The sequence below is a fragment of the Furipterus horrens genome, unplaced genomic scaffold, assembly GCF_987537825.1.
Source record: "Furipterus horrens unplaced genomic scaffold, mFurHor1.1.pri manual_scaffold_7, whole genome shotgun sequence".
Lineage (NCBI taxonomy): Eukaryota > Metazoa > Chordata > Mammalia > Chiroptera > Furipteridae > Furipterus > Furipterus horrens.
Window position 1 is genome coordinate 47,065,088 of NW_028327177.1, and position 21,430 is coordinate 47,086,517.

Genomic DNA, 21,430 nt, shown 5'->3' on the forward strand with positions numbered 1-21,430 from the left:
GGAATAATTTATTCATTCATACACATAAGTATAAAATACTTAGTATAAATTTAAAATTTAGTGTTGACTGTATGACAGGCAATAATCAAAGCCCTTTACATTTATTTTTTTCACTAGCCATAAAACTTTATTGAAGTTATAAGTACATATAGACTTCTGAAAAATGTTTTGAGCCATCCACTTGATGGCTACAAACACATCAGGATCTGTCTTATTGGTATAGTTTTGTTTTGCTTGGCAAGGGAAAAACCAAGAAGCAAATCCAAAAGGCCTGATTTTTAAAAATCTATAAAAAGGGATTTACCTTGGTTACCTCTCGCACACATCCAAACCAGAGGTCAGGTTTGCAACCCGAGTATGTGCCCTGACTGGAAATTAAACCAGTGGCCTTTTGGTTTGCTGGACAACACCCAATAAACTAAGCCACTCTGCTCTGGGCTGAATTCATTCATAACTCCATCAAGAATTTTGACCTTGACCATAGTGTCTTCATATTTTCTCCACAGTTAATTGCCAGAATCTGATGATGCTGGATGTTTCTCATGTTGCAGAAAAAAAATTCTGGTAAAGATGAATCTTATCAACATCCACTGCATAATTCAAATCAAGATGACAATTCCATACAAGTCCAGTAAGACAAGGTGGCAAGTAGAAGTGAAATAATCTCTTATACAAAATGCAAAAGGAATCAAAGGTAAATTACAAAAGATAAAATTTTGGTCAGAAAATCATTACTACATAAAGCTACATAAGGATGCCTATAGGTTGTTTTCTTAATTGTCCCAACCTACAGATCTTTCAAGCAGACTATGCTCCTCTCAAAATCAACTTTATCAAAATCTGTTCAAAAGTCAAAGCTTTTAGGCTGGCTGAGACCATCTAAGATGATCTGTAAGATTTGTGCTGTTACTTATAATTTTTCTGCAGTTTTCTCTATTCCTTCTTTTTCAAAGAATGACTTTATTTTTTGTTACATTTCAGGCTTGCCAATCTCACACAGTGTTTCTTCAATGAATGATAAAAACCTCATTGCTATATCATATGATCCCAGTTGAATACAATTTGGGTCCAAAGGAACTGGCTCCAGTATAGCATTTGATGCAGTTTTGCTCTTCTTGCCCTGCTTCTCATTTGTGACCTCAACACCTGCTGGAGCTGTCATGGCAACTCCCTGTCTTGGACCTGTAGATTCAGTTGCTGACTACTGCAAAATTTTTGAATATAATGCTGGTTAATTCTGATGAAGCCAACACACTGTTGGAAAGATTTTGGACTTAGTCCTTTCACTTTCTTCAGCTGTTCTCGGTTGATGAAGGGCTCATTTTTCTCTTGCCATTGAATACTCTGAGTATTTTTGGCTCAGTTGGCACTGAGTCCTGTAATATGCCTTAACAAAACTCCTGAACAGATGTTAATATCCACTCTCACAAAGCTGACACATTCTTCTACAGCACTGGCCAGTGTTGTCTGGAGTAAAGTTTGGGATACATCATGCTGATACATTTCAACTCCAACATGTTTTGTTCGATTTTCACCAGCTCAGCTAACGGATCTTGTACATATCTTGTTATGAAAACTGTACTTCTCAAATTAGAGTCCAGTCCTGACATCTCTTTGTTAGCTCCAGGGCTGACACTATAGGCTAATGCTCCTGCTTCACTGAGGATACACTAAACAATATCCAGTAGCGCAGAGTATCTTTTCATTACCATGTCAGCAAAGTAAGCTTCTGTTTCCCAGCAGGCAGTTCCATTTCCAAACACTGCTGTGCTGCAGTTGAAATCCAGCAAAAAAAGGCCTTTTTATTTTCTCAGCCTCTTCAAAGCCTTGTCCATAATGCAAGTAAACCAAATCAGCACCAAGTATCTGAATGGTAAGAGAAATTATAGCTAATTTGCAGCCATGTTTGTAACCAGGCCTGGAACAAGGTTTGTTAAAAGGAGTTGACAAAGTTTCCATCCAAACATCATTACCGACTCCTTCTCTGCATGTAATATTAGTTTGGCTACAAATTCTCTACAGAGGAGAGGATAAATAAAGCACTTAAAGAATCATCCATTGACTTGTGTAAGGTTCTTATTAACTCTTGCCTTGCAAAGGGTCATGGTCTCCACTTGTTTTAGATCCACCACCTATAGAATTCACTCTTTTTATTTTTATTTTTAGAGAGAGGGGAAGGGAGGGGGAAAAAGAGGGAGAGAAACATTGATCAGTTACCTCTCTCACACATCCCAACCAGAGACCAGGCTTGCAACCCGAGTATGCGCCCTGACTGGAAATCAAACCAGTGGCCTTTTGGTTTGCTGGATGACACCCAATGAACTAAGCCACACTGCTCAGGGCTGAATTTGTTTGTAACTCCATCAAGAATGTTGACCTTGACTGTAGAATCTTCATATTTTCTCCACAGTTAATTGCTAGAATCTGATGATGCTGAATGTTTCTCATGTTGCAGGAAAAAATTCAGGTAGAGATGAATCTTATCAAAATCCTTCTCATTTACTTTTTAAAAGAACACTTTGTCAGAGATGATGGAATAGAAATATATTTATTTGGGCACAATTTCCTTTGAAGTCACGTGTGTATCTGTCTTTAGCAATCATGTCTGCTAAAATATGCTGCTCTCGCGTTTCAGTGTCCTGGAGTGTCAAAAGCCCTTTTATGTTGGGTCGAACATAAGACAGCAGATAGCGCTTCCTTGGATATTCAAAGTGTCCAGGCTCCTCCCCTAATCCCAACTGTCTTGCTCTCTGGGCTTTGGTGCCTTGGCTCCTGGTTTTACAAGGGGTGGAGAGACCTAAAAAAACAGAATTTATTTATAAAAAATTGTGTTATTTATTTTTACGTATTTAAATTTCAGTCATCTTCAAAGTACTCTCCATTTGAAGCAATACACCTATCCAGATGTTTTTTCCACTGCTCAAAACAGTTTCTGAACTCATCACTTTTGAGGCCTTTTAATGCTTCCACCATTTTCTGTTTCACCTCTTCCAGATCATCAAAACATTTCCCTTTGAGGATGTTTTCATCAGAGAAACAAACAAACAAAAATGTCACTCAGGGCAAGATCAGGTGAATAGAAATGACGGGGTATGGGGTGGGTCATGATATTTTTGATCAACAATTGCTAAACCGTCAGCACTGTGTGGGCAGGTGCACTCATAAATCACCCATCATGAAATGGGCAAAAGTGTTGAAAGAGTATTCAAAAAAAAAAAAATTCACTGAAGCTGAACGTAGCCTCTCACAACAATGTCAGCTGGTACACTGATACAGATGAGCTCCTAGAACACTAACCTAGTGGGTTAAGCCTGTACTTCAAGGAGTCTGCCCTCCAGAAGATTATTCCAGTTTTTTTGGGGGGGGTGTTATACCCTCGTATATGGAGGTGACATGTTTTCTAGTTCTTCAAAAATTTTACAGTTCAGCAAGGCTCAAGAGCTTAACCATCATGTAAGTTCTAGCATGTGAGTCACATTCTAACTAGTAAAGGAATGAGTGAATTCAGAAACTAATTATGGCTAGCAACAAAATAAACCTCAGGATAAGGGAGTAGAGAGTGGAGGTCAGAGAAGGTGTGTATGTCATGTCAGAGCAGAGGTCTTAAGATATGAGAAAAGAACCAAGCTAAGCTCTGCAGAAATAGCATTCCAGGGGAAGGGAACAGTATGAATAGGTAAAGACACTGTTTCAAGCTTGAGCTTCATACGAAAATTAATTTTCTATCTGAAATTTCTCAAGGCCCCAATGCCTACCCTATTTATGACCTCTTTTCCATTATTTGCATTTTTTAAAAATTCCTTCACAGTTTCCCTTCTCTGTTTCTCTCACTTCCTTCTTTTGTTAATTTCCTACATGGCTATCATGAAGGATGAGCACAGGAGAGAGGATCAGGGAAAGGAAATGGAGGGAAAGTAGAGAAAATGTGAAAGAAAGACTTAAGATATGATATGCTACTGTGGATGCTGCCTACTCTCATATAATATGCTGAATTTGTAAAGCTAGCATCCTCAGAAACTTAATACTCATCCCCTTCCTTCCTCCCCTGGCTAGTAAGAAGATCAGAGACAAGCTTTGTGCTCAAGTTGTATCAGCGTCCCTTAGCCCAGGTGTTCTGGCATAAATAATTCTTCAAATCCCATAATTTCATTTCTTTAGTCTTATATATTGAATTTATACTTCTTTTACATTACAACTCAGTATTTTGGGGTGTAGCTATAAATAGAAACACATTTAAATAAATACATAAGCACATATGGATAGGCCCATGGGTTGGGACTCCCATACTGGTTCTAAGGGGATTTACATTTTTTAAAATCCTTGGAACCCCTTTACCCCATGTGAATAAGCATGGACTAACTTCCTGGTGGAGAGTTCCAGTCTTCCAAGTTTTCCCACCATCCTCGGTGAGGTTTGAGATCCCTAAGTGAAGTCATCCTGGACCCTCCAGCTGGACCAGACAAAAGCACTATCTATCCAGAATATAGAACAGTGAGAAATAATAAATGTTGGTCTTATGTCACTGAGTTTTGCCATGATTTGATATACAGAAAAAGGTAACTGAGAAAAGTAATAGCACTTTCTCAAGTAAAATTCTCGAAAGTATATATACAGTCATAATCAACATTATACAAGTATTATTTTTTAAGTATATTTTACTGATTATGCTGTTATAGTTGTCCCAATTTTTCACTCTTTGCTCCTCTCTACCCAAGACCTCCTACCCTCCAGCAATCCTCCCCTTAGTTCTTGTTCTGGGTCATATGTGTAAGTTCTTTGGCTTCTTCCTTTCCTATACTATTCTTAACATCCCACTGTCTATGTTGTTCCTACAAATTATACTTCTTAATGCCTGCACCATTTCCCCCATTCTCCCTCTTCCCCTTTCCAGCTGAAAACCCTCCAAATTATTGCCATAACTATAATTCTATTTCTGTTCTGGTTGTTTGCTTAGTTTGTATTTGTTTTTGTTTTTTAGATTCAGTTGTTGATAGTTGTGAGTTTGTTGTCATTTTAATGTTCATAGTTTTCTTCTTTGGTTGTAGGCCCTTGCTTTTTATACTTTTAATACTTTTCACCAGCCCCTTCTTGCCTGCAAAGTTTCTTTTGAGAAATCAGCTGACAATCTTATGGGAACTCCTTTGGAGGTAACTCTCTGCTTTTCTCTTGCTGCTTTTAAGATTCTCTCTTTATCTTCAGCATTTGGCATTTTAATTATGATGTGCTTTGGTGTGGGCCTCTTTGGGTCTAGCTTGTTTCAGACTCTCTGTACTTCCTGGACTTGTATATCTATTTCTTTCATCAAATTAGGGAAGATTTATTTCATTATTTTTTCAAATAAGTTTTCAATTTCTTGCTCTTCCTTTTCTTCTGGCATCCCTATGGTTCAGATGTTGGCATGTTTGGAGATGTCTCAGAGTTTCCTAAGCCTTTCCTAATTTTTTTTTGCATTCTTGTTTCTTTCTGTTCTTTTTGAATGTTTATTTCTTCCTTTTGTTCCAAATCATTGATTTGAATCCTGGCTTCCTTCCTTCACTGTTGGTTCCCTGTATATTTTTCTTTATTTTGTTTTGTGAAACCTTCTTTTCTTCCTTTGTTTTTTTGCCATACTCAATTAGTTCTCTGAGCATCCTTATCATCAGTGTTTTGAACTCTGTATCTGATAGATTAGCTATCTCCATTTCATTTACTTCTTTTTCTAGGGTTTTGTTCTATTCTCTCATTTGGGCCATATTTCTTTGCCACCTCAATTTGGCAGCCTCCCTGTGTTTGTTTCTGTGTATTAAGTAGGGTTGCTTATAGTCCCTTTCTTAGTAGCATGTCCTATGTAGCAAAGGCACCTATAAATTGTATGGGGCAGAGCCTTAGGCAATTGTCAGGGCAGGACAACCTGCTTCACTACTTTGTGACTCTGTGAGTGGTGGAGGGCTCATAGAGGGGACAATGTCACTGCTTGGAACCTGGTGATTTGTCCAGCACTCACCACATTTCCGGTCACTTCGCCCACTTCCTGTATGTAATTGGTGCCCTTCCAGCTGCTGTCCTGAGGTTTGCATAGGTTCTAAGACTGTGTCAGCCCTTTAAGTGGTAAAAATTGGCAGTTTCTCCCACCAACCCAACCCCCACTGTTTTTTCACAGCCAGAGGTAATGAGGGTTTATATTCCCAGTACTGGAACCCTGGGCTGTGTGGTCTTGCCTGGGGCTGGGATCACTCACTCCCAGGGTATCCCTCCAAATTTTTATCTACCACATATGAATGTGGGACCTTATGTTCTGCCATTGCCACCAATGCTGCTTCTCCATGCCACACCACCTCTCCACTCTGACTCGGTGACTCTGCCCCTCCTACCTGTCTAAATGAATGTGGCTTCTTTAAATCCTTGGTTGTTGGCCTTCTATATAGATCAATTTTCTGAAGATTCTGGTTGTTATTTGTTTTTGAGATCTGGTTGTAACTCTTTCTATGGTTGCATGAGAGGCAAACTGTGTCTACCTATGCCTCAATCTTGATTGGAACTATATATGAGTATTATTAATAAACTATTTAACTTTTCACTAATTTAACTGGTTCATAATTTTATTACTAAACTTTCCTCAGAGTATAGAAGGATGCTTATTAGATGTGAACAGGGCAGGAAATTGAAAACAATATAATAAGGGTGAAATATATGTTTGAAAAGCCAAAATTATAAGATATATTTAAATTAAAATTTATTAATATAAAATATGGAGTCCTGTATTTTGCTGTATAGTATCTTTAACATACATATAGCATGGCTTTCTCTGTCTTGACTAAAATATTTGAGAGTAAATATTTAGGGCAAATTCTCTCCCTTGATGCAGAGGAGATGAGGATAAAAAACACAAGAAAATACCAAAGACATCTACAGACCATCATTAAATATTACATTAGAATTGGCTAACTGTTCTAATAAATAGATCCCAAAATATGTAATTGCTGACACATAAGCAGGAACTATTTATTGCTTATGTAACAGTGCTGGGAAAGTGAGACAATTTGGCTGTGTGGTCTTCCTCTATATAATCTTTCAGGAATTCAGGCTGGCTGACCAAGCTCTTCCATCTTCAGCATGTGGCTTACAATATCCCTTGTCCCAATATCCAATTCAACTCAATATCCCTTTTCTATTTCAGCTGGCCAGAGTGGGAAGGAATCTTGAAGGATCCCATTTGAGAGATATTGGTGTAGCTTTGCAATAGTAAGAATCACTCTCTATTCCATGGGCTAGAACTCAAGTACATGACTATCCAACTATAAGGGAAGCCAGAAACTCTAGTTAAGTGATGTGTTAGGAAGAAAGGAACACGGAATTTGGCGAGCAGGCAGCCTTTTGCACCCCAGCATCTTACATGCATGCATACCAACCCACTATTCCTTCCCATCCTAATCTTCTGATGAATTCACTCATTTCCCTGCCAGAACTTTGCACCTTGATTGTGCCCACCATCATTAATAAGCTCAATACTACATTAACCAGGTGAACTACAGAGAAAAAAAAAAAACTTTAAGATCACATTAACTGAGAAAGCTTTATTCAGTACAAATCAATAGTGGATATGACTGCAAGTAAGCAAAAAGTTCACCAATATCAGTCTGGTGTCCAGAATGAGAGATGAACCATTTTCTTTTCAATGATTATCTCAGACATAAGACATTTTATTCAGTGTTTATATTATACCTGCAAAGGATAAGGTGGGTCAGAAAACCAAGCCATAGGGAGAGGAGCTAAAAGAACTGGAGTTATTCAGATAGAAGACCAAAGAAGAATCAATGGAGAGGCCACAACTGCTTTCTCAGACTACAGAATTACCAAAGGAAAAAAAAAAGTCTTTTAAGATATTCTTTCATTTGATCTATTTTTCTAATTTTAGCATGCTTTTGTCACTTATATGGGCATTAGCATTTGCTCATGTTTTTAAAAAGTAATTATAAACATCATTTCCCAAGAACACATACTGTTTCATTGGGAAGATATATCATAGCCACTCACTGTTGAAGATTTAGAATGCTTCCAAGTTTTCAATATTATAAATATCATTGGGATATACAATATTCCCTTACTTATCTTGGGTATTATGTTCTAGACCCCCCTGCAATAGGTGAAATCCACAGAGTAGAAACCTTACACTTATTTTAGTATTTATATATATATATATTAAGGCTTTATAAACCCTTCCCACACACTTATAAACCATTACCAATCCCTTATTAACCTTTCCCACTCCCTTATTAACCTTTTCCACACTTTTATAAACACTACTTATGTTCTTAAACATATTCTACAGTCTTAAACCTACATAACTTTAACGATATATGTATACAGTACTGCAAAATCCCGCAATATAACAAAAAATCTGCGATAATTAAATATATTTTTAAAATCCCGTGATACAGTGAGTCTGCAATAAGTGAACCGCGATATACAGAGGAACTACTGTATATTTATGTGCAGAAGCCTTTTTTCAATTAATTTAATCAAAGTGCTGTCTACACAAATAAAGTTTCTTCATACATATGCTAAATTGTTTTTAATATTTTTCTGCCACTGGAAAATGCCTAAGAATCCATGTTTTATCAAACCATTACCATTTGGTATTACTTTAAAAATATTTTCTAATAGAGAGAAAATTCCTATCTTGTTTTATTTAATCTGCATATCTTTGAGTATTAGTGAGGTTGGACATTTTACCAAGTTTATTAACCACTTATATTTCCACATCTGTGAATTCTTTTCTACATAATTAGGCCAATCTGTCTTAGTGTTTTCCTTATTGATTTGTATGATGTAATTATGACAAAAGTATTTCATTTCTTTGACTTTGTTATTATTCATTATTTTGTCTATGGAAGCTTTAAATTCTAGGGCATTCAAAAATTTTAAACTCTTCTATTTTTTCCAATGTGTTTTAATATAAGAAAACTATTTCTAATTTAAAGGATCAGTAAATATACATTGATATTTTCTTCCATTTTTGGAGTTTGGGGGATTTTGTATATTTAATTTCTTAATTAAGCTATAACAGTATTTTCAAGATCTTAGGTTGTCTAAAGCTTTATTTCAAGCTTAGAAGTGATTTCCCCAAATAGTCATCTTCAAATATTTAAATGGATATTATGTGTGCATAATGTGTGTTGGAGAATTAAATTGGCTTTGCATAGTTCAAAGAGAAAGGATTAGAACCAATGAATTAAACTATAAATTTTGGTTTTTTTAAAGCAAGAACATTCTAAATTACTATGATATTTAAAATATGCCTCTTTTTTCCCAGGCATAAGGCATCATGTAATCAATCATCTGGTCAAGTCTGTTCCAGGTGCTGAGGAAGTTACAAAGAAAAGGACTAGATTACAAGCTTTTGAGAACTAATCATTCCAATACATAAAACAACTGACTTTAATTTAAAACATATTTAGTCAAAAGCAAACCTGTGCCAGCTGCCACTATCCAGTTAGCCTGGTCAGACCAGGCGCATGTGAACAGGGATGGGGAGTTGGCTAAGAGGCCAGAGCCCCTGGAGGGAAATGGCAGAGGGTGATGTCATCCTTGGTCATCGAGGATTCCTCCACAAGCACAGGACAGTGGCCCAGAAGCCAAAGGCAAAAGCCTTGCAAAGGGAGAGGGCATGAGAAAGGGAAGCAGGGGATAACCTGCCCCTCCCTGCAGGATAACTTGGAGTGTGCAGATCCTGGCAGCCTCCCAGTCTCAGCCAGTCTCCAATGAATCATGGCAGCCTGACCCAAAGTCCCTTGTCCTTAAGAAAGGGCCCTCCTCAACCAAACTAGCCTAGGGAACCCAACATGTACCAAATTTCTAAGGAAAGTAGATAGCAAAGTGTGCCCTTTACAGTGTACGAGAAATGCAAATAAAGAATGAGCATTTGAGGAAAATAATCTCTTGGCTGCTGGACTGTGTTTCTTTGGTTGTATGAAACTAGATCATGGTGGTGGAGTGTAATGATTATGGTGCATAAATAACTAGGAACACAATGCAGTGCTAAATTGAACAGTAAAGGTTGGGAGCACAATAGCCATTCAGAGAATGGGCTAATGAGAGTAGACTGGAGTGGGAAGAGGGCCAACCCCACGGACTTGGAGGACTGCTTAGACTTGGCCAGGCAGAGAAAGGCAGGAGGGTGCACAGCAGAAGGGAAAACAGCTTCAGCAACCAAAAGAAGCACCCATTGTTTACAATCTCAAATAGTTATTAAGGGAAAACAAAACACTTGACTTTGCTTTTGCATCTTTATTCTTTCTTTAACCGCAGCCTCAGGACTTCTTTCCTGGACATCTAAGCTTTGACTGAAGTCTGCCTTAAGTGCTCTAGCTTAGGAAGTGTGCATTTATCCCTCCTTCTGTTGCAGCCTTGCTGTAATTGATGTCCACATGTGATTTCACTTCTAAATGTCACTCTAGTTTTTCTTATGCAGGTCAATCTTTGAAGGACCTTAGGTCACAAATCCAGCCAGATTGAGAATTTAGTTGACCCTGATTATTTATACTCATTTGCCATGAACTCCTTCAAAAGGAACATCAGTTTGCCTGTTCCCTAGTCATCTGCATTCTAGTTGGACTAGTGGAAGGGATGTCTTTACTCCCTTGCTTATTTGATATTTATTTCCACTTTTGTAAGTTAGTAGGGAGAATGGGCCTGCAGACTGTGCTAGACAGAAATAGAAGGCACTTCTTACCTTCTTAAAACAGTACACTAGGATCATCTTGTTGGGACATGCAGTTTTAGCATATCATGATCTTGGCAGAAATGCAGATGTCAGCTCTGCCCCTCTACCCGATTTTGTCTCCAGAGTTACATTAACATTACATGCGGAATCTGTTTCTTGGTTTCTTTTTCTTCCTTCCTTCCTTCCTTCCTTCCTTCCTTCCTTCCTTCCTTCCTTCCTTCCTTCCTTCCTTCCTTCCCTCCTTCCTTCCCTCCTTCCGCCCTCCCTCCCTTCCTATGAGAGTAAGAAGAGGTAAGTAATGAATGAGGTTCAGAAAAGAGTACAGGGGATAGGCAATGGCATTGTATATATAGTGGGGTGAACAAAATGCACTATAAAACACTTTTTGAATATGGATCAAGCATAGTGCTAGGTTCTGGGATACCACACTAGAATAAGCTGTGGGACTTGCCCACAAGGAACTCACAAGTCCAGTATGGGAGGTAGCCAGGTAATCAGGCAGTGACACTATCAAGGGATACACACAAGAACTGTTTGCTAAGGGAACTACGCAAAAAGCAGGAAGCCTATTCTTTGGTGAGAAAGCCTTCTGGAGACTGATCTGAGACAAAGGTTGGAAAACACTCAGAGTATAAAACCTGAGAATTTGTTTCTCAGGGTTGTTCACGATAATAAGTAATTCATGAAGTAGAAATTAGAGAATCTGTAAAGTGGTATCATTCAGAAGCATTCAAGAAGGGAGGAAAATTAAAAATGCAATATGAATTAGATCATATGCAAATCAAAAGTGATTCAAAATTAAATTGAGAGAAAGAGATAAGAGCAAGAGAATGTGCCATGCCATGGAACAGACACTGGCAGGAGCTGAAAGCCCAGGCCAGTGTTCTTGCTTCCTTCCCAAGGAGGGTTATGTTGCCCATATCTAAGCATGAGATGGGAATTATTCTGAGTAGAAAGTAGGAGACCATGGTTCGTGATCCAGCTTTGGGGAACTCAGTTTACTCACCTATAAAGTCAAGAAATGGAGCTGAATTCTCTCTCTAGTGCTTAAACTTCTAGAGTTTTCAGATTTGATGTTCATCTGGCAGGTGTCTGTAGCTTTGTCTTTAGGTGTAAGGATGTTAAGATGTTACTTGAGGGACTCTAACAGATGGGACAATGGTGGTTACATCTGCCCTGGAACTCTTCAAAGGAAAAAAACCTCAGGCTATTCTTCCTTAGATAGCTATGGCTTTTACCATGTACAGCGAATGCAAATGAAAGTAACCCTGATACCCTGACTGAAAGGACTCAAACAGAGCCAAGGACCCACACAGATGTATGCAAGAACTACCACATGACACAAATAACTCCGGGTGAAACACTGCCAGTATGAGTGATCCAATCAGAGCTCCTAGAGGTAGTGTGAGCATAAGACACAAAAGAAAAAGTGGGTCACTTGAGCTGCTTTGTACTCTATATAGACTATAAGCTATTTGAAGCACTTTATGACCTGATGAACATTATAGTTTTAGAAGCACTGAGGCACAGAATGATTCTAAGTTGCTGTATATGTTTTTAGGGTCCCTTATTACTGCAGGTATTCTTAAATAAACCCTTATCATCTAGAGCAGTGGTTCTCAACTGGTGGGTTGCGACCCCTTTGGGGGTCGAACGACTCTTTCACATGGGTCGCCTAAGACCATTGGAAAACACATATATAATTGCATATTGTTTTTGTGATTAATTACTATGCTTTAGTTATGGTTGGGGGGGTCACCACAACATGACGAACTGTATTAAAGGGTCACAGCATTAGGAAGGTTGAGAACCACTGATCTAGAGTAATATGGGTGTGCTTTGTCTTTTCTAACTATGAAAACCTCAGGGACAGGCAGGAGACTCTCTGATTGAAGGATGCTCATGGGTAAAGACAGATGAGTAAGAGACTTCATTTTGCTAAAAGAATATGTGCTTCTAGAAGACCTTGCTGCATGAGAAAGTATTAGTAAGTTGAAACTTCAAAAAATATATTTTCTATTTGCTTTGCAATTATGAGAAAGAAATAAACTGGGAAAGTTGGCTTTATGACCTAATTAACGATATGGGAATTGTGACTGACAAGAGCTCTGAAGCATCTGAGATTTCACCCTACTTGCTGCTAACATGTTAGCCTGCCAGTTTCTTGGATGCTGGCAGAAGACACAAGTCTCCTGGCTCAGAGACAAAGCAATTGTAGCATTCAGGGTGTCAGCATTTGCATCCGGTTCTCAAGCCGCAATTCCCACAGGTGTAAAAGGGTTGCGACTCATGCATGCAGTGGATTGCATTACAGGAGAAGAACTTTGAGCATAGGGACCTTGGATCTTTTATAATTGGCAGTAAGTTTGCCTGACATACATGAAACAAATGTACCCCTTGCTCTGGAGTGAGATACCATCTCTGTCATTCAAGGATTTTTATTACATCTATTTGTAAAAATCTTTTAAAATCTTTTTTATTGGCAAAAATTAGGGAAACATCTACTAAGATATTACTAAATATATTGAGTTCTTATATTCTGGGTGAAATGACTTGGTTTACATAATACCTAAATCTGTGCAACAGCAGTATGTATTATGTTGGAATCCTTCCATAATATACAGTTGACCCTTGAACAACCCCCATGCAGTCAAAAATCTACTTTTGAGTCTCCAAAAGATTTTGTAATAGCCTACTGTTGACTGAAAGCCTTACTGGTAACATAAGACAGTAGATTAAGACATATTTTGTATGTTATATATATTATATACTGATTCTTATAATAAAGTAAGCTAGAGAAAAGAAAACCTTATTAAGAAAATAATCAGATTCATCTGTCAATTTTTTCAATTGTCACAAATCCCCCCCCAAAATTTTCCAATATATGTGTTGAAAAAATTCACATATAAATGGACATGCACAGTTCAAACCCATGTTGTTCAAGGGTAAAATGTAAATTATGAATATAATTTCATAGACTATATATTCTACTCATGATTGATGAATTCATTAAAACATTATTCTTTGCAGACTAGAAAATTTTAGACTCTACGCCGTATTTTTTTAACCTAATGGAGTTTTAAGAAGATAACTTCAACTTAGGTTTAAGGTAGTGTGCAAAATGTGTAATATGAATTCATACCACTTAGAGAATAAAATGTGGAAAATTTTACTTTACTAACTGAATTCATGCTTTGTCAAGCATTGAACTGAATAAAAAGCACACACAAAAATTAACAAATATTTGACATCTTCACACCTACAAAGCAAATATTTATTTCAGCTGACTTACATATTTGTGAAATAAATGTTTTGAACACACAAGATAAATATTGGGTCTTTAATGTATTTGTTAAATTCAATATTTCAAAAAATGTTTTACATGACAGACAAAATTTTGTTAAAACTAGTTTTAAAAGTCCTGTTCAATAAGTATTTACTGAGTTTGTATATGAAAAAAATCGGAGTTAAGTCAGAGGATATAAAGATATGAAAAATACCTACCTGTCTTCATGTTATTCATATAGCTTAGAGTGCTTATAATTTCAAAGGTTAAAAATTATATATAATATTCTATTGTATGTGCCTACAACATTGCCTCTATTTAATAAGTATTCACTATTATTTTTGCTAAGACCAGGGCTACAATAAAAACTTATAATGCTAAAATAATTATTTTATATTAATTGAAAAAAGTTACCCATTTAGTTGAGTATTTCTAAATCTTGGGAGACAACAATTTTAAGAATGAATGTACATCATGTAGTAGAAATAGACCACCCACAATCTTAATATATGAAAGCCATTGTCCCAAGAATTGTATATGCTGCCAAAGATACAACTATAATGACAGAACCAAATACCATATCACTGGTCTGTTAAAATATACAATTATTGTGCTTATAAGGATTGAATCATTTAAGGGAAGACTACAAATAATACTCTTCTTGGGAGTTTAATATTTAAACATGAAGAAATGCCACCAGTTCATTGTTTTGTTTTGTTTCATTCAGAAGGGTAGTAAAAGCATGTTACCTAGGGTCCAACTAGCCTGAGCCTTTAATTAATTATATTGTCCCCCTAAAGTAGTTTGGAAAAAAAAATGCAAGGAAACTAACTGGTAGACTGTCTCTCTCTCTGTCTCTCCCTCTCTGTCTCTGTCTCTGGCTCTCTCTCTCTCTCACACACACACACACACACACACACACACACAGGTAAATTTTGGGGTCAGGAGTCATTCGGACAAACCAAAATATCCTCATCGTTTAAGATGTTAATAATTTCATTAATGGGTATTATTTATTTCACATATAATGGAGAGCATAAGGAAAGATGGTATTTGTAGAACATTAGCAAAACCCAAGCATTTTAGGAGAGGTCCTTTGTTGGGTGCAATCAGGACTGGAGTAGGTCAGTTAATTGAGAAAACACAAATGATGTGGGAAATTATAGAAAAAAAAAACTAGACATCTTAAACACATAAAAGATGTCCATATATTATCACTTGCCTACATTTTAATATAAAGCAAGGACTTTTCCTTTGAGTATATTCACTAGTTGCAGTTCAGTTTTTTTTCTTAAACACTGTATCTTCAGAACATTTCATCACTTCACAAAGCTGTGCACCCATTAGTAGTCACTCCCCATTCCCCCCACCCACCAGATCCTTGCAGCCACCAATCTACTTTTTTTTCTCTATGGATTTACCTACTCTTGATGTTTAATATAAATGGAATTACACAATATGTGACTTAAAAGTTTTTTTAATTTGCATTTCCCACTCTCCTCCTTGACATTCATTAGCTTGTTCTCCACATCTATGGGTCTATATCTATTTTGTTTTATTCATTTATTTTGTTTTTCTAGTTTTCACTTAATAAGTGAGATCATATGGTATTTGTCCTTCTCTCTCTCATTTATTTCACTTTGCATAATGACCTCATGGTCCATTCATGTTGTCGCAAATAGCAAGATTTCATTCTTTTTATGGCTGAATAATATTCCATTGTGTGTATGCTGTACCTTCTTTATCTTGAATTCATTCATCTATTTCAAGTATATAAGTAATACATCATTTAGGGTGACTAGCTTGGGTTGTTTTAAGTCAAGCAATCCACTTTCAGCATCTGTTTGAACTTTTGATTTATTTTTCTTCATAATCAGCTACAATTTTTGCTCCAAACCTAATTTGATGGCAATTTTTGTTTTTAGCAACTTGCCTTTATCAAGTCATCCAAAGCTTTCAGCTTTATCTTTACACTCATACTTAGTTGTTTTACATAATATTTAACTTATATGTATTTATAATAATAACCACAATGGCAAAATGAGGTTGAAATAAAACTAACTCAAGAAGCATATAAAGTCTGATTAGTGGGACTGAATGAGGGCAGGTGCTCCAAGAACACTAACCCTACTAGGTGTGAGCACACAAATGGTGAGAGCAGTGTTTGGAAAGCCAGTTCAGTGGACGGTGGTTAAATAAGTATCTACTGTATAACAATTTTTGTTGCTATCAGTATTTACACAAAAAAATATGTTGTCCTCTTCTTCCTCAGCAAGTAGAGGTTATTTTTGAAAGACTAGTTTGCTTTAATTCACAAACCACAAATTCACAAATTATTTTACACTTACTTTCATATAATTTTCCTTAGTATAAACACATTTTTGAAGGTTCTAACAACTTGTTATTGAAAAAACAAATTTCTTCCAAATTCTTGTGGAGGTTTTAAGACAGTATCACTATCCCACATGTAATTAATCCAACTTTTTCTTCCTGTCATTAAATTGTTAATAATTACATGTTATCCCTATTTTTTAATCCTCACCTCAGGACATCCTTATTGATCCTTAGAGGGGAAGGGAGGGAGAGAGAGGGGACGGGCGGGAGCAAGGGGGAGAAACATCTATGTGAGAGAGAAACAATGATCTGTTCCCTCTCGTAGGTGCCCCAACCATGGACCAAACCTGCAACTTAGGCATGTGCCCTAACCAGCAATTAAACCTGAGACCTTTGGTTTACAGGCGACGCTCCATCCAACTGAGCCACACCGACCAGGACTACATGTTATTTTTTATCAGTTACCACCTTAGTACTAGAGCACCTCTTAAAACTATGACCTCAAAACTCACTCTCATTCTTTTCACATGCCTCGGCATTTTCTCCCACAAGTCTTAAATCCCGTTCTTCTTAATGCTCCAGAGCTTTTAGTATCTCTCTAGTTGTCTCACTGATGTTTGTATAGTGTTACAGTGACCTTGGCTTGATATTTCTTTCCAATATCCTTGGAAAACAATACTGTTTATTTTTACAAACCTCAGCCAGGTTTTCCAATACTTTTAATATTTTCATAACTACTACCCAACCCATACAAATGTTGATCCCATAATGCAGTTTCAGGTGGTTCTTTTGAATTTATTCCTTTATACTTTGACCCTTAATCTTTATATTTATCCTTGGATTTAGTGACCTTCACTTACAGATTTCTTCTGAAAGGAGCTTTGTTTAATTTTGAAGATGCTCCAAAAACTGACAAGGACAGTGCCAATTCCCTAAGATCTGGTGCTGCCAACACTCCAGGAATGGTTTTTTCGTTGATTTGTATTTGTACTGGATTTTGTGCTGTGATTATTTTTAAGCTTGTTACAGATTGCTGGCAGGGAAACCAAGCAATCATAGTCTTTGTTTATTGTATCTGTATAACCATATGTTTATCTGTATAACCATATGCAAATTCTACAGATGCCCTGAATTCTAACGAAGTGGTAAAGGTCATGCTGTCTTTAATGACTTGCTTAGCAATAGAAGTTCAGAATCCATTCTGTATACTTGCAGTTTTTAAGGTCGTTAATATTAAAGCCAACTTAAAACCAATGACTTTTGGATATTAACAGTAAAATAAGCTGCATTTTAAGTTCATTTTATATAAATATTCTAACATTTTAGAATGATACTGTACATCTTAATATTCACTTTTAAGATGGAAGATAAACTTATAAATACTAATTATAATACTCATTAAATTTTAAATATTTACTATTCTTGCTAAGATCAGTGGCATAGTAGAAGGGAGTTATTTCTATTAAATGCTTATGTAAGTACATTTGGAGGGATTATGTTGACTCAAAGATAATGCATTCTAGCTTGACTAAACATCCTGGAACAACCTGTATAGCAAGTGTTCTTGCTCAGGCAATTCCTCTCCTTCCTCAGCTTCTGGGGGGAAAGTGTAAATATCTTTGGACGTGAGAAGAGACCACAGTGTTTTGTTTCTTGTTTGTTTGTTTGTTTGTTCATTATGAAAGAAACTCCAGGAACAAGGCATGTTTTTCAGCTATATAGATCAGTGATTTTCACCTGGTATGCCCCAGAACACTGGTGGGCTACAAATATTTTTAAAACATGCAATATTTGGCTATTCAGGGGCACTTACCTCTTTTCCCTTAGATTGTCAAATTAAAAAATGACAACAGCGAACACAATGATAGCCTTCCAATGTGAATGAATCAAAATTATACCTATTATTTTGTCAGATCAGCAAAACGTATTTTTTGGTGTGCCACAGAATGAAAAAGGTTGAAAATCGCTGACACAGAGGATGGTTCATACTGTCTGGTGGAGGTAACGCGTAATATCTATGTATACATTACTGATATAAACGCATAAGCATTTAGATAACAAGAGATGCTAAAAGAATAAAGAAAGATGCAAGTAAAATATCTCCTGTCACCGCTCACCTCCTGCTTTGCCTGCAAGAGCCCAGAGAGGCGATTTAAAAAGGCAAGCGCTGAAGACAAAAGCATACAGATCTCTTAAAATGACTTATTTTCCTTCGTTCCTCAAGAGTCAATACTGTTACTATGGCTTTATTTCAGCTACACATGGGCTTTCAAAGCTCGATTGCATTTTCACGAGGCACTCACTAGCTTTTCCTGCGTGGAAACTAGTTTCGCCACATCCAGAAGGGATTTGAAACCCGATATACCCCGGGACCCCAACGAAAGGAGGTAGCCAGTCCAGTACCTCTAGGATCACGTACAGGTCAGCCTCACCCCCAAGATCGCCCCGCCCCAAGGGAGGAGTCCCTCTTGCTCCGCCCCTTACTATCGCCCCGCCCCTTGCGTAACCCGGATACATACCCACGCTACCCTTTCACCTCCCGGCGGTTGGCTAACGTGGACCTGAAACCGGCTGGCCGTTCTGCAGTAGAGTCCGGTCTGCGCAGCCTGGGGTAGCTGGGCGCGGCAGACTGTAAAGGTGTGCTCCTCGAAGCCTCTCATCATTTCCTGGAAAGGAGCTATGGGGCGCGCGGGCGCCGGGGAGCGGGCGCCGGTGTAGTACGCACGGTGCCTGTCCCGGGAGCGCGGCGGCGGCGGAGGAGTGCGCGGGGAGGCCTTTGAAGGCCGCCGTGCCGTCCGGAGCGTCTGGCCTCCGGCGCCATGGCCCCCATGGGCATCCGCCTGTCCCCACTTGGGGTGGCCGTGTTCTGCCTGCTGGGGCTCGGCGTGCTTTACCACCTCTATTCGGGCTTCCTGGCTGGCCGCTTCAGTCTCTTCGGCCTGGGCAGCGAGCCTGGCGGCGGCGTGGCAGAACCTATGGCCGCGGCTGACGGCGGCACTGTGGACCTGCGCGAGATGCTGGCCGTGTCGGTGCTGGCAGCCGTCCGCGGTGGCGATGAAGTGAGGCGTGTCCGCGAGAGCAACGTCCTCGAGGAGAAGTCCAAGGGGAAGACACGCGAGGGAGCCGAGGACAAGATGACCAGCGGGGACGTACTGTCCAACCGCAAGATGTTCTACCTGCTCAAGACTGCCTTCCCTAACGTGCAGGTGGGTGCTACGAGGGCCGGGCACGGTGGGAGCGGTGGGGTGGGAGCGGTGGGCCGAGCGCTCCGGCCAGGGATCATGGCAGCCTTGGAACGTGTGCCATCACGTAGACTCCTCCCAACAGCCCCAGGTCTCGGGGTTCTGGCTCCCGTTTTACACATGTGGATGGAGATTGAGACGTCGAACTTTAGATGCTCAAGGTCATACAGACAGTTAGTGGAGGAGCTGGGCGAGATTGCAGGCAGCATTGACTCAGTGTCCAGGCTCTCTAGCCCCTTCTCGGGTGTGTGTAAGTAAGGCTGTTGCACCTGGGATCAGAAGCTTTGGATTTGGGGAGGGGTTTCACATCAAAATGCTAAGGTTAAGCTCTTCTGTAAAATGAAGAAGGTTGCACTGGAAGCCCCAAGGTCCTCTGGCCTTTCTTGATTTAATTATTGGAACGTTCGTGACTGTTACAATACACGTTTTCTGGCCGACATAGCTTTGTGGGGTGGATACTTATGAATTAACTTTAGTCGTAGTTATCAAGACCCCCTTCATGGCACATATTTTGGGGCCCTTCAAGGAAATGTTTGGAAGTGTATTTCTCATCAACTTCTTTTCAACTGTCTATTCCTTCTTTACCCCATAAAATAAAATTTGAAAAACATTTGCCTTTGGGTCGATTTCTGGTAAGGAATTGATATTTTCTTAGGGCAATTCAGCCATTTTGACTACTGGTAAGAAAAAATGTTTCCTGTGGAATTTAATTAGATAAACAGTGAAATCTAACCCTGGGTTTCATTGGAAGGTGTTTGACCTTGTACTGTTTTTCTTGAAAGAGTTAGGAGAGTATTGTCATTGTAGAATTACATATCATGTAGGGTTCTCTTTCTTCCTCTATTTGTTTACTTACTTTTTTTTTTTTTTGCAGTGGCAGGGAAGATTGAATTTTATATTATTAGCTGCTGAATACCAGATGTAATTGATAAAAGAGTTCCCAAACAAAGCACACATTTTCACTTCTTTTGCCCTACCCTGCTTCATCATAGGCTATGCTTAGACATGTGTTTGCATCTCTCCTCCAAAACAGCATTCTTCCCTAGTTTGTGGAATAAACAAGAGTTTTAGAGAAGTTGATGTATAATAGTTATAACAGTAGGAATAGTAACAGCTTATTGAGTGTATTCTAGGTGCCCAGATACTGGCCACGCAAGACTATTTGATACTCACAGCAACTTGAGAAGTAAATTTTATTAAGGCCCATTTTACAGAGGGGAAATCCAAGGCTCATGAGACTTTATTACACAGTTTATATCAACTAACTCTTCATTTTAGCTAGTTACAGGAGGCTACTTAAAATAGAACTTATAGTATGGTTTCCTAGGGAAAAAGTAAAATTGTAAAAGTTTAAAATCAATAATAGTGAACCATAACGAGAAAAGTTGAATATTTTTTTTAAGGTAAAGATAAAAATACTCTTAAATAGTGAAAACATAAATCTGTTTGTGCATGTGTGTTCATATGCAAACACTACCCCACTCTTCCTCTGCCAAAGCTTTTGTGTTGAGTAATTTCCACAGAATTCTGAGTTTGCTTTCTCACTTACTAGCAAGCACTAAGGAAATAGCTGCAAAGGGTAGTGAGCTGTGTTTTATTAAACATCAAAGCTAAGCTTTCGAAATTGTAGATGTTGAAGTCTCTGCCTTTATGTAACTTTTTGTTTTCTTGGGATCATTCGAATGTTTGCATGCACATCTTTAGTGTTCATGTTGCATAGTGATTGATGAACTAGAGGAGGTTATGTTCATTTATACAATGGCAATATAGGATAGTGTCATGTTGAACTATTCCCTTTTGTCACTAGGTTGTTAGACTAGAGACCAAATGTTGTAGCCATCCAAATAGAGACTCAGTCATAGATTC

At 38.3% G+C, this 21,430-nt stretch overlaps 1 protein-coding gene and 1 pseudogene across 1 annotated transcript in view; one reads left to right on the plus strand and one right to left on the minus strand.

Moving 5' to 3' along the window:
* Nucleotides 1-688: 688 nt before the first annotated feature.
* Nucleotides 689-18,985, minus strand: LOC150004397 (S1 RNA-binding domain-containing protein 1-like; annotated as a pseudogene).
* Nucleotides 18,836-21,430, plus strand: part of BPNT2 (3'(2'), 5'-bisphosphate nucleotidase 2) — a 33,898-nt gene continuing 31,303 nt past the window's right edge. The window contains exon 1 of the mRNA XM_090283675.1: nt 18,836-19,528. Within this exon, the coding sequence (XP_090139801.1) occupies nt 19,142-19,528 (387 nt within the window). The 5' untranslated portion in view covers nt 18,836-19,141. The remainder of the gene's footprint in view (nt 19,529-21,430) is intronic.